Source organism: Lagopus muta, chromosome 12 (genome assembly GCF_023343835.1).
Source record: "Lagopus muta isolate bLagMut1 chromosome 12, bLagMut1 primary, whole genome shotgun sequence".
In the NCBI taxonomy this organism is placed as follows: domain Eukaryota; kingdom Metazoa; phylum Chordata; class Aves; order Galliformes; family Phasianidae; genus Lagopus; species Lagopus muta.
The window spans coordinates 14,521,135-14,535,026 of NC_064444.1; the positions used below are offsets into that span (position 1 = coordinate 14,521,135).

Here is a 13,892-nt window from a genome sequence, read left to right on the forward strand (position 1 = left end):
ATTTACAACAGCACTGGCAGATGGAACTTCTTCCACGGACATGATGACATGCTCTGCATTCATGGTCAAAAGGAAACACACCAATATCAAGAGTGATCATAGGTTTCTCTTCCCAGGATAAACCCAGAGCCAGCATTTGTGCAGCCATGTCTGTATCAACATCGTCTTCTATCTCACCTTGCCACATTTCTCATATTACTGTTAAAGCATTGATACTTCAGGCTTCTTATGTCTTCTTTTCTTAAGAAAAATCGATTCTCCAACTGTGAGGTACTTATTTAAAAAAAAAAAAAAAAAAAAAAAAAAAAAAATCTTTGCTGCCAGACCTGCAATTTCATGTGTCAGTTCTTTCACACTTCAGAAATGAAGATTACCTACACCTTCCCAACTCGAAGCAGCTGAATGTAGCTTCATTTTTGTTTGAAATCTAAACTGGAGAAAACGTTCTGATGATTCACTTGTTTAGCAAAAACAGAGACAAAACCATCTTGGGACTGTTTTCATGCTTTCTATTGAGGCAAATATGTGGATGAGGGGCTGGATAGAGCTGGTGCTTTTTAGCAGCCAGAGCAATGCTTACCAACATCACAGCCTGTCCACACATAACGTATGATTAGAACTGTTTCTTTTGTTTTGTCAGCAGGTGCGAAGAAGTGGCTTTATGCTTTTACAAAATGAACGGTTCAGTGCCCAAGAAACGACCGCTTCAAAACACATCCGCCAAGCTGAATTTTTTCCAGCAAGTTTATGAAGCTCAACTAAGAAGCAGAAACACCTCTCTTCTTCAAAGAAAGTATATTCCTACGCACAAGAGCAGCACTGTACTCACTTCCTTAGAAGATTTTGGAAAGTAAAGATGAGAAAGAAAAAGCTGAACGTGTTTCAAATCAGTTCTTATGAGAAGTTCAGTTTGTTTGTTTGTCTCATTGATTTTTTTCTTTTTTTATAAGTCATCTTCACAGGGAAAACTTCAGCAGTTGGGATCAATAAAGCAACTGCCCTTTTCCTAGCATTCATACTGAGATTCATCATCTGAAATCTTGTTATTTCTTATTTCTGCATGCAGAGATCCCAGGCAAAGGGAGTTACAGGAGAAGGCTACAGAGAGCAGTTCCTTTGCTTGAATAACACATGTCCATGGAATGGAGAAGTAAAAGACGAACTTATGAACCTCACTCCTAACCCAAAGTTAATGTGAAATCTCAAAATGCAAAGAGCATGCATTTCTTCCTTCTTCCCTGCCTCCCTCTCTCCAAACATACAGCATCAAAACTACAGAAAGTTACGAACTCAGGCAGACTGAAAACAATTAAACAATTATAAAAACTTTTAAATGCTTTGCAGTGTTCCCTATCTGCCACTGTCTCTTTCTCATCAAGGTGTTTTCACAGCCCCTTTTCCATTCTTTTCTCAGATTAACAAATGGCCGTTCCTAGGGCATCTGAAAATATAAAGGCTGCAGCAGAATGAAAGACAAAGGAAAAGCACTAATATTCAACACAATAAGAAGAAACTGAAAAACAATAGTTAGAAAAGAAGGAGATAGAATATTTCTCACTGTTAAAATTCTGCGCTAGGACTGTGTTGTGCGTTGTACTCACCACAGCTGCAATGTATCAACCTGAGTTCATGATTCTGAAGGAACAAGATTGATTTCCCTCCATGAAGATTGTTCCTTTTTTTTTTTTTTTTTTTTTTACATTCACATTTATTTTAAAGAAAAAAGGTTACATCCAGGGGGCAGAGAGAGCAAGCTATGTGCCTGTTATCAGTTTTTACCCATGCAGAGAATAAATGAAACTCAGAAGATCTACAACTATAGAGTCTAAAATCATATAGAAAGCATTTTCATTCTTACGATTTCAAGACTTTATCCTTTCTTATGCATTTTAAATATTCACTATTGATGTCATGACATTTTAATGGAGTTTGTTATCCTTTTCTGAGACACAGAAACAGTTAGGAAGAACAGCATAATATTCACCTTCAGTTTGTCATAATACAAATCAAGCCCTTGATCACTGTCACTCACTTTTCATGATGAGAGAACTAAGACTAAGAGAACTTCCATTTAGAAACAGTTTTGCATAAACACACAGTTAAACAACGTGGAATGCTATGCATAAATAACCCTGGTGAAACTCAGTTAATTAGTGGGAGTGCAAGGAATGACAAGGAGACCTGTGATCTCAAAAAAAAGGTGCACATATCCTAATGTATGTAACCTATACAACAACAAATAGCTTCTCCCCACTTTTCCCACCAGTAGAACATTGCTACAACTCGTACAGTGTGTTATCACCAGTAATATACTTGTGCTGACAGAATTCAAGCTAATCTTTGCCATCCTTTCTGAAGTGCTTTCTAACAGAGAAGACAAGAAAGGCTGCTAATCTACTACAAGTTCTTCGCTGACTACACTTAGAAAAACAATTTTCTACTTAAACTGTGTAAACCGTAGCTGCAGATTGAGACAAAATAAATCATAGAATCATAGAATACAATTTTGTACTTTATTTAGTTTTTTAGCAGAATTACAGATAAAAAGAGCAAGATTTGTTGCTGAACTCTATGCTGGACATACCATGAGTCTGTATATGCAGAATTCTGAAGAGCTATCACCTTGACTACTCAATGAATACAACTAATATTTTAATTTTGTGACATTTTGCTAGGTTGTGCTTAGCCCTAGATTGTACTGCCTGCCTTCTGCCTTCCTATGCTGTACGTCAACAAAACGCCTGTCCCAGCAGCGGTGCCTCCAGAGACACCAGCCAGCCCAGGCCAAAACAGTGCCAAGGGGACACCAGAGAGCAACCCCAGCAACCTGCTGCTTCTGAGCAAGCTCCAGGGATGCTCTGACAGAAGAGGAACTCACCACGCTGACTCCACAAAGGCAAAATCTCAGCTGCAAGTCCTCATCTCAAGGTGCAGCTACTGGGAAAGCATGAAGTAGCACATTTCCCTGAAGCTGCTGAGGCACACAGTTGTGTCAAAAATTATTTTTAAAAGACCAAGGTTAAAAAATATATATATAAAAGCAGAGCACAGATAATGTATGTCCATATGCCTCATCAAATCCTTCAGACAACAATTTTGTATTTTCAAAAAGCTGCACTACATTTACACACCCTACAGGCATCAACGAGGAGCTCAGCACAAAATTGTTTGGCTAAAGAAGGTGTACCAGGTACTAGACCCTAAAACATAGAGGTACAAGAAGAAATCAAAGGAGGCTTTTCCTTACCAGTATTTCTGCTGCTTCCAAAACAACCAGTAGGTATCAAGAAAGCAATGCTGCAAGTCACCACCTACAAAGCCAGACTGCCTGGCATGACATAACACCTGACTTAGTTCCCATGTGTGTTCCTTGGGCTCAGCCTCACAACCAGGTGAGCATAAAGACAACTTCAGGTAGGGTTTTAAATTATTAGAAGGGGTGAAGGCTTTTAAGATGTTAGCAGGACAGAATAGAAGCACCTGCCCAATCCATTTCCATTAAAATATCTTGTACTTGTGAACTACTTGGTAGAACAATATAGAATAAGGAGCTTGCATCAACTTGTCTTCGCACACTCTTAGAAAACCAGGAACAGGGAGTCATGTGCATATAAATATATTATTTAGTTCAGGTTTTACTCTGTATTGCAAATGCTTTCACCTGTGTATCTAAATTGAACTCTCATTCAAAACTGCACCTCCTCAAATGTTAAGCTCTGTGGTATGCCCCATGCACAGCTTTGAAATCAGTCTCATTATACCTACAGTTCTGCCATGAAAAACATGCAGAAAATTCATTGTAAAATTCTATTTATTTTGCCTCATGTATAGAGCAGGAAACAACTTTTTTTTTTTTTTTTTTTTTTTTTTTAGCTTTAAGGTCAGTGTATTTCTAACTATAGCAAGCAAAACAATAGGAGAAAAAAGAGCCAAGATGGATTGTGACGAGAAACTGCAGCTATCAAGTTTTTCACAAGAACAAACCAATAGCATGATATCCTCATATTTACATGGGCACCCATAATCATCATCACTTCATCCACATGTTTACTAAGAATCACAAAAGTAACTGCAGTACCCTGCTAAAGCAAACACGACGACTATTTTCCCATGCCTATTACAATTCAAATTTATTTAATAAAACAAAAGGCCTTCTAACCCTCTATCAGTAAAACTGTTTACTGATAAAAGCAGCTTTAAAAAAATATTCTTTTATGAATAACGCAGTAATACTGAAATGCAGCCCCCTAAACCATTCAACTATTTGTATAAGCCTTATGACATTAAAGAGAGTAATACAAAAAGCAGAACAGGAGATAAATATGATCTGCTCTGAAAATAAGCTACTCCGCCAAGCAGCAATTGATTTTTGCATGGTTTTAACACATTTTTTCATATCAAAATTAGACAGTTAATCAATATTGAGGTGTTTAAATACGTCCTGAACCTACAACGTTTAAGTAATTCACTGACTTTAAATATAGGAGCTGCCCCATTGGGACAGTAGGGGTGGTTCTCATAGTTCAAGTTGTTTCCATGCATGTGTTCCTGGCAAGATGAAAATAATTCAGTTCTACATTAATTTACCCATCTAAGAAACTATTAAATTCTTTGTAATCCCTATCTAAATTCTCTAGAATTTTCTGTTTACAGAATTATAGTGCAGATTGTATATCATTGTCAATGCTAAACACAGAAAAGTTTCTCTTGGTGAGTTTTCTTTAGAAAGTCAAGTGGGGAGATGTCACCTTTGTACCAGTTCTCAAAAGGCTGTGTCATAATGAAGCTATGGAAAAGATTTTTTCAGACTGAGAACTGAGCCCTACTTTGATTGCTATAGATTTTGTGGAACTCAAATGTACTAAAGAGCAGAAATAAGCCCAGTAAGGTTCAATGCCAGAGGACTCTTGAAATATTAGAAGGTAGTTATTCCAAAAATTGAGTGTTGGTCTTTTACATGTAGATGAAGGCAAATAGCTTCCAGTGACCAAAACAGTCTGAATGCAGAACATCATCTTGCACACATCCTACCTACCGGTAATTCTGCATATTCGCAATCTCTTATTCAATTGCTTGGCTGATCCAAACTCTTAGAATACCAAATCTACAGAAGAGAAAATTATGTTCTAAATGTGCATGTAAAAGCAATATTCTGTTTAGCATAATGATTTTACATCATCACCAATGACATCCGTCATGAAATGGAAGAGACAAATGAGGAGATATCCATGCCTCTGCAGCTGCCACCTCTACCAGTAACAAATAAAGTCATGCCCAAAGAAGTAGAAACGAAAAGCAGAAACAGAAAGCAAACAGATGCCTTATTTCAGAGATTACCAGTCCCAATTCTGACCTTTCATCCAAACTTCCCCTCCATTTTTACCTTCGCTATATCACAACCCACTCATCTGCATAAGATTTAGTCTCAGCTTGCACAAGCCTGTGGCCAGGAGTGATGATGTATGGTCATAGTGACCCAGACAGTGAGAAAGACGGCAACTTTACAATAGGAAAAAATAAAGCATTGAATTGCAAACATTTCTCCCAAGAAATGCCAAGGGCAGGTCTGATCTAATGTCTATATAAGTAAATCTAAGATGTCCACATTGAGTCACAGTCTACAAAGTGCATAAACAAAACTGAGACACAATTGCCAAAATAGAAAAACAAAATAGAAGAAAAAATAAAGGAAGAAAAAAAAAAAGATACATTTTTCTATTTAAGATGTTTTTTTTTTTTTAATCAAGCTTAAAGGAATATTAAGGGATCAAGTGTCTGTTTTTTTAGTACAGACTGCTTCAGAAAACACATTTAGTTTTGACAGCATATCCTCAAGTATGGATTAGAGTTTGGAGCCTTCTTCATCTTCCTAAAGATTTTTTCTTTCCCCTCTTGATATTTACATAGGGATTTTCAACAAAACGCAGGTTGCTGGGCAGGAAGATACGCAGAACATTGATGCCAGCAGCTGGCACGTGAGCTACACAAACAAACCAAAAAAACAAGAACTGTTTGTTTAAAACCTTCTTCATTTTCAGTAACAAGCTAACGTGTGCTACCAGATCTTAACAGATGGAACGGAGTGTGCAATCCTGGTCAGATGGAGCTGCAGCACCCCGCTCAGAAAACTCAGTGTTTTCAGTGAGCTGAAAGCAGTCTGTGTTCTCAGCCTGCCTGCCCATTACCACCACACATCTGAGAACGTTGGTGCAGACCTATGTTCAGGTGCGTGCTGCAGAAGCCACTGGGCAGCAGCAGCCCTCCTGTCGATTTTTGCCAGTTCAGCAGACCCACAAGCGCATCTTCCAATACAGCGAAACAGGGAATACATGCAAAACGTGATTTGGATTGGTCTGACAGGTGCTAACACGCAGTGGAGAAGATATGAAATGGTAACCTTGTTACAGAAACAAACAATGAATAAGGCGGCAGCAAGCGTGATCTCATCAGAGTCTTCATCTGAGCACAGCACAGAGGCAAAGACCAGAAGGCTCTTGTGTGACATTGTTATCTGAAGTCCTGATTAGATTTTCACCTCAGAGTTCTCAATTTTGGTAGCAATCATCGCTAAGACACTATAGTGACTGGCACTCTATAAATACATCATACAGACAAGTAACAGTATGGAGACGGCTACCAGATAAGAGTTTGAAGAATTTGAAAATGCAGCCCTGCCATTAGGTCCGTGTAAAGGTGCAATTTTACAGCAGAAGAAATGTGATTACAGATAAAAAGGTAGAATTAGAGTTGCACAAATTCTTTTCCTCCTAAATTAGATTATCATCACTCAATAGCATTAGTTGGGTTCTTTGGGGTGTCTGAACTCAACAAATACATAGGCATGTGTCAACTGTAAATGTGATAGAAGCCTGCAGCACATCCCAAAGGGCACAGTGTGGTGTACCTCACTTTGCTGGCATTGAACAGAACTGGGACCACTGAGCCAGTGAAATGCGGTCTACACGAGCTACGCCCACTTCAAGCATCTTCCAAAGAACATAAGCTGTTATTTCCCATCTTTCTGTTTCACTTTTATTATGAATTCATGGCAATTCATTACCTCTGCCTGAGGTGCCATGCTCAGCGCAGGCAGTGCTGCAGGCCCTGCTCACCCACAGCACTCGGTGATCCCTCACCACAGAAGCAGAGGTGTGAGCAGGTCCCTGACACACACAGCAGAGCTGCTACAGCTACTTCAAACTATCAGGACTTTAAAAACGCACTTGCTTATCCTTTCTGCACACAGTGAAAGTACTCCTGATTACTCAAGCGCTTGGTATATTGCTGTGCATTATTACAAGTGTCTTACTGATACAATTGTAATCCACTGTAACAACTAACAGGTGTTGGGTTGTTGTTTTTTTAATCACCAGGAAGAAACAGTTTCTCCTAAGTAAACTTTGTATATAACCAGCTCCTCCTCAGGCCTTGATAACCGAGGGTGCATTCCGTACAGGATTTGCAGCATTAGAGCAGAAAAGTTGCAGTTCCCAATACAGTTAGTGCCCCCACTATAAGAACTCATTCCATGCAATGCAGGGTCTGGCACAGTTGCTGCCGCTGGCATCCATGGGTTTCCTTGCAAAACTCCTTGCAAATCTGGAGGTGACTGCACCCGTAGGACAGTGCAATGCAAGTGGGGGTGGTGTTACAAAGGGCAGTTTGTCTCCTTGTGGACACACTCATGGGATCCTCACACTTCTGCTTGCAAGCACAGGGAATCACACATCCCTCACGGGCGGCCAAATATTTGGGGATCTTTTTTCTTTCCCAGCAGTAGTTGTCTGCATAGTCCTGAGGTTTTGAGATACGAGAGGCAGGGGAAGGCTGTTCTGGGAAAGAACCCATTCAGCACACTTGCCACGTGTGTCGGAAGATCAATGGGAAGCACCAAAGATAAAATGGCATTTACGGAGCTGCTAGTCAAAACAACAGAAAGTTCCCAAGCCCCGAGCCAAAGCTGGGTGCGTATCTCCGTGGGCCGGCCTCGGCACGGGCAGAGCAGGGCTGCTCACACGCCACAGCACGCAGCAGCTCCCAGCTCACAAACCGCTCTCACCAGGAAAGGAACCGCCGTGCACCGCAGCACAGCCCAGATGTGAACCAGCATACATGCAGAGCAGATGATGAGTGAGCACTGAGCTTTCTGTCTTAACAGCGTACATGCACTCATTGTCTCTCACCATCTGCTGTATGAAAGAAAAACCTATGCATGTATAGGCACACTAAATCTGCAAGGAGAGTAATTTTCAATCGTTTGCATAACTGTAATCCATTTTTGCTACGAATGTGTGCTAATAGGAATGGCTTATAGCACAGCTGAGCATGCTGCTAACCTACTGCTATCTGTTCTTTACCTCTGGAAGAACAAGATAACCTTCCTGAGCTTCTTTTGTAAAATGCAAAATATTTCAGCCAAAAACATCAAGCTCTGACATTCACACATGTATGCTGGTGCCTAAATTAAGGTACGGATGTTTGAAATTTGTATCCTTTGAGGACAATCTGTACAGGAGAGATAAACATTATAAAATGTAGACAGCTAAATAATGAAGTAAGGATTCTGGAATTTCATACAATGATAACTCATGGGCTGAGCAGTACGCGTCCAGGGTTTGGAGTTGTCTTTTTCCTTTTCAAATTACATCATGAGAATTATGGTTTCTCTAAAACACATATATATATTTGCTATGATGAATGGTAGCTCCTGAAATATTTCTAATACAAGACATGTTATTTACTCAATAAGTGCAAAAGTTTGTTTAGAAAAAAAAAAAAAAAAAATCTACAAAACTATACTGAATGTCCAGAATTACTCTCCATCAGCAGAGCCATAAAAGGGCTCAAAACAGGAGCAGCATGTTTTACAACAGCTGGCATCCTTCAACTTTCTGTAGTTTTTATAGCTACTTTTCAGTGATTTTTTTTGTACACAAAGCAGCAGGAGCCTTCTAGAAACAGACTGTGCTCCTGCAACTCCATGGCACAGAGGTGCATTGCTGCTATCCCAAACCACCAGCAGCCAGACACATGTGGGGTCAAGTTATGGACTCTCACACCAGCACTGAAAACTTATCAAATATGGCCCTGATCCAGCAAAGCACTTAAGCACATGCTTTACTTTAAACATGTAAGTAATCCTATTAGAGTAAATGAGATTCAGCATAAACCACTGGGCTGAGTCTCAGAATACCTTGGTTGTGGCCCTGATTATGTCAGTGACCGACGGCGTAACCTTGGAGAAATCGCTGTCTTTCCATCTCCCTGTTTCCTCTTTCTCCCCTTCTGCATGTTTACCACCTTGCCCACTATCCAGACAGAAATAACCCCAGCCTGGACACTTGTAGAAGCTGCACCACAACTTGTGGTCCCAACCACACTTACTTTAGGCACTCAAAAGGGGCTATCTTGTGCTCAACAACACTCAATACAACAACCCCTAACCTTCAGAATCCCCATCCAGTATGGACAGTGGGTTTCAAAAGAACAACACAGAGCTTAAAAGGGAGCTGTGGGGCAGGACCCAGCCCCAGAGCACCTGCACAAGGCCTGGACCCCTTACACTGCTGCCCAGAGGCCAGGCCTGGTGTAGGGCCTGGCTGTCACACTAAGGGACCAAGGTGCAGCCCGAGGTACAGCAGCCTGCGCAGCAGCCCTGCTCCTCCATCATGGTTACAGCAAGAGGCCTCACGTTCAATGTTTGCAGACACTCTGCTACAAAGTACAGTTTGCCACAGGTACGCCATATGCCATCAGTGCCGTGTCTTGGTGATCCTGAGAGTGCTTTCACATAAGGAGTTGGGCTTTTGCAGATACATTCAACCACACAACACGCTCACCCCTGCCTGCTTGTCACAGGCAGCATCAGGGAAGAGCACAATCAGGCAGCACAGACAAGCAGACAGGATGCTCAAATGAGCTCCAGAAAGATTTGAGGTGAAATAGTGTCCCCAGTGAAATCAATAACAGTTCTCCCATTGAATTCAGCAGGGTACATCTCTCAGCTAAACTTCTGTGCCTTCTGATCATCTCAGTCCCAGCCAGAGGAATCATTTATTTTCCTTAGAAAAGAAGGGAAAAGAAAGGGAAGAATGGATGGAAAGCAAAGCAGTGCAGAAAGCTGCAAAATAAATGCTCTCCTTTTATTTGCAGGTTTAAAAAAACAAAAACAAACAAACAAAAAACAAAAACAAACCAACCTTACTATATCTGCTCCTGTTGCAGATTATAAAGGACAGAGACGATGAGATTAGCTCAGCACAGCTAAAGCCCTCCTTTCTAGGAACTCACTCAGATTCCTCGCCCATCCTGGGAGCACCTGCACCCAGAGCACAGCAAACAGCCCCACTCCGTGTGTCTGCCCATGCCAGGCCTTCCACGTGCCAAAATAACCATCATAGGACATAGGCAGCAGGAGCTGTGCTCCACTCACTGACATACGTTCTGCCACGGACTGGAAGCCTGGGCTGCAAAAGACTTGCCAAGATTTCATTCAGGAGCACAGAAACCAAACTGTATTTTTGGATAGGTCAAAAGTTGGGTACTTCTGACTTATCCTGAATGTGTGCTCTGTTCTCATTGTACGAGGAAGGGAAACACAGCAGAAAGGTTATAAATAATTCTGCATTTGCTGCAAGTTAACAGACGCAATTAACTTCTGGTTTTCAAGGCATTCAGCATTTTGGATATTACAAAAATAATAATAGAAGGACCCTTACGACAAACTGTAACAGCTCCTGAGATAAGCACACCCCGTGCGTAACAACCCAGCTCCTGAACAAGCGAGATTTGCAGTAAGCAATGCTGTCTGTCAGAAAGCACTGTAAGTTTCCAAAATTAGTCGGCATCTCTGACAACAGTGAATATTTACACTCTGTTTTAGAGTTTAAAGCTCTTGAAGTCCTTAGCAGCGTTCGAGGTTAAGGTTGACGTTTCATCTTTAATTCATGCTCCCGTGTCTCTCTGTATTAACTACTAACAAAGCAGCATGCTAATGGAGCCAGCGCTGCGCATGCGCAGTGCTGCCGCACGCTGCGCGAACGCCGCTCTGCATCCCCGCACCGTACGTGCGCGCACCTCGGGGCGGGGGGGGGAACAGCCTGAGAGCGGCACCGCCGGGCTCCAACGGGGCAGCAGCCGAGAGCCAGGTCATAAAAAGCAACAGCGAAAGGCACTCGCGTCACCTAGTTAGAAGGAATTCCTCTAGGAGAAAGTTTTATTCAGCTGCTAATCCTCTTCACTTGAACCCGCGTTATTTCTCCCCTCTGAAAGCGATCTTTGCGTTCCACCAAACTTCGCCTAGCTATTGAGAGAGGGCTCTACTAAAGCAGCGAGCAGCTTTTCGTGCGAGCTCAGACTTAGCGCGGCACCCTTTCGCCCAGCATCTCGCCCGGCGCCTCACAAAAGGCCCCAGAGGTTGGACAAACACAGCACCAGGAAAACACGGCGTGAAAGGGATCTTTATGTGCATGTGTGAGGGCCCGCTGCTAATAGCTCAATGTGCTATTGACACATCGCAGCGCAAACAGCGAAGTCTTTGGCAAAATAGCGTGAGTCACAGCGCCGTTCTTAACTTCGCCTTTCCCACATGTGGGTAATTTGTGAAACAAATCATCTCCGCATTATTAAAGCGTATTTCTAAAGGAAGGTAAGCCGCAGGGGAACCACTATTGCTTCCGACCGTAACAAACTACACGCGCCGCAAAGAAGGTGTGAATAAATAGAAGTGGTACCGCAACTTCTTTGACAACCCCGTCACATTCAGGCGTCCGTCACCTTCAGCGCTGATGCACTTTTAGCTATTCCCCGCTCGCTCCCGTCCCACAGGCACGGAGCCGGCATCATCCCTTCCCGCCCCGCGGAGCTCTGCCCGACCCGCGGAGCCGCAGAACGAAAAGTTGAGCGCGTCCCGGAGAGGCGCAGCCGAGCGCCCATTGTTCGGCGCCGGGCCGGGCCGGGAGCTGCGCCCGCCGGGGAGCCGAGAGCGCGGCTCCGGAGCTTCCATGGAGCCCCGAGTCCCCCCCCCCCCCCCCCCCGCCCCAGCCCGAGGAACGACCGAGCGCTGGGGTAATCACCTTGTTATAGTTATAGTAGCCCAAGCACTGGGCAAAGTCCAGGTTGGAGGGGTCTCCGGGAAGCGAGCCGCCCGCCGCGGACGGGTAAAATCTTACATCCATGACGGTGCTTTGGTCCCAGAAGTGCACTTGGAGAGCCGGCCGTGAGCTGTGATAGATCCACCTTCAGGTGCCTTCCCCGGGGCCGGGGCAGCGCGGGGATGCGGCGGGCGCAGGTAGGCGGGAGGGGGGGAGCGGCGGAGCGGCGGTGCCCAGGTGGGAGCCGTCCGCCCGGCGGCAGGAGGGGAGGCAGGTCGGGAGGAGGGCTGCCGGTTTTTAAAAGCTCGGTGCCGAGCCACGGGCTTCGCCTCCGCATTCAGGAGCAGCTGCTGTACACAAAGGAGCCACGCGCCCGGCGCGGACGGACGGAGCGCCGCAGCCTCCCCGGCGGGCGCGGGGCGGGGGCACGCAGCGCGGAGCGGCAGCGGTCCCGCCGGGCGGGAGGGGGCGGCGGTGGGTGCAACAGGGCTGCGCGGGCCGGGCGCGAAGTGCCGAAGGAGCCGGCGCCGCGCTGGCAGCGCTCCCCGGGAGGAGCGGCCGGGCCCGCGCCCCTCCCCGCTGCCGCCCCTCCCGCCGCCCGCCCGCTGCCGCCCCCGGCGGCCGGTGCGGGGCCGCGCCGCTGCTCGCCGGGCTCGGGCGGCCCATGGCTGCCCCCGCTCCTCGGAGGGCGCAGGTGAGGAACTTTCCCCGCCGCTGCCCTCGTTTGCTCTCCGTGCGGTGCACTTTATCGATCCGTACCGCTGCCTCGCGAGGAGGGGGCGGTCGCAGGGGGAGGCTTTCCTAACGCGCTGCCGGGAGCGGGACTTTAACGCTGCTGCCCTGCAGAAACCTTCCTGACCTCCCGAAGTCGGGGGAGGTCTATCCAAAAACATCCCCTAATAATCCACGTTTGTTCAACCGGAGATGCTGCGCACTGCAGCTGTAGCCACCGCGGTGTGTGGGGCTTCCAAGTCCCAGCATCTTGCTCAAGAACTCTTGGAAGGAAACGCGGAAGCAGTAGGAAAGGCCATATAACTGTAACTTAAGCCCTGCAAGCCAGGCGCAAGGAAGAAAAGGATGGAAACGGCTTCAAAAGTTCTGTGATGGGGAAAGAATGGCCCTTTGGCTCCAGGGCAGGTCCTATGCAGTTATAACCCAGCTGAAAATGTACCCACAGCTGTGTTTCAGTTTACTCCAAAATGGCCATATGCCACCACCACCACACGAGGTTCAGCTGCACAGCATCCCAACACCTCCCCTCAAGACAGCGCTGTTGCATTGCTGCAGCTCCAGCAGAGGATGGCTGTCCTGGGCAGCACTGCTGTCCCAGCGCTGACCACAACCAGGTCTGCACTGTGCAGATACATGGGAATAAATGGCAAAGCAGGCAACAAGGACAACATGGGAAAGGGAACATCTTTCTGATTTGATTCTGAGAAATGTTACTTGCAAGATTTATTGCAGCACAAACATTGCAACAAGCTCCTGCTAGCATTGGGAATGCCAGATCAAAGAATCAGGACTGCTTATTTTGGGGTGTGGATTTGGAAATATAATCTGAAGCCAAGAAAGATCTCTAAAGTGATGTTTTGCTCCACGAGCAAAATTAAACATAGCATGGATATACATCTGTATTTACATGGAGTATTTATTATCTAGCTTTATGGAAAAAATGTGCATGATCTGGTAAGTGCCTAAGCAGAAAAGAAAGCAGACACATGCAGCCAAATACTTAATCCAATTGCATATTCATTTAGCATCAACCATTCCTAACCAAAGGGAAAAACTGCAAAAATCTGC

General features: G+C 44.7%; 1 protein-coding gene across 2 annotated transcripts in view; it reads right to left on the reverse strand.

Moving 5' to 3' along the window:
• Positions 1–12,527, reverse strand: part of TOX3 (TOX high mobility group box family member 3) — a 71,242-nt gene extending 58,715 nt beyond the window's left edge. For both annotated transcript variants that reach the window (XM_048958069.1, XM_048958068.1), the window contains exon 1: positions 12,075–12,527. In XM_048958069.1, coding sequence (XP_048814026.1) covers positions 12,075–12,176 — 102 coding nt within the window. In that variant the 5' untranslated portion in view covers positions 12,177–12,527. The remainder of the gene's footprint in view (positions 1–12,074) is intronic.
• Between the last annotated feature and the right edge of the window lie 1,365 nt (positions 12,528–13,892).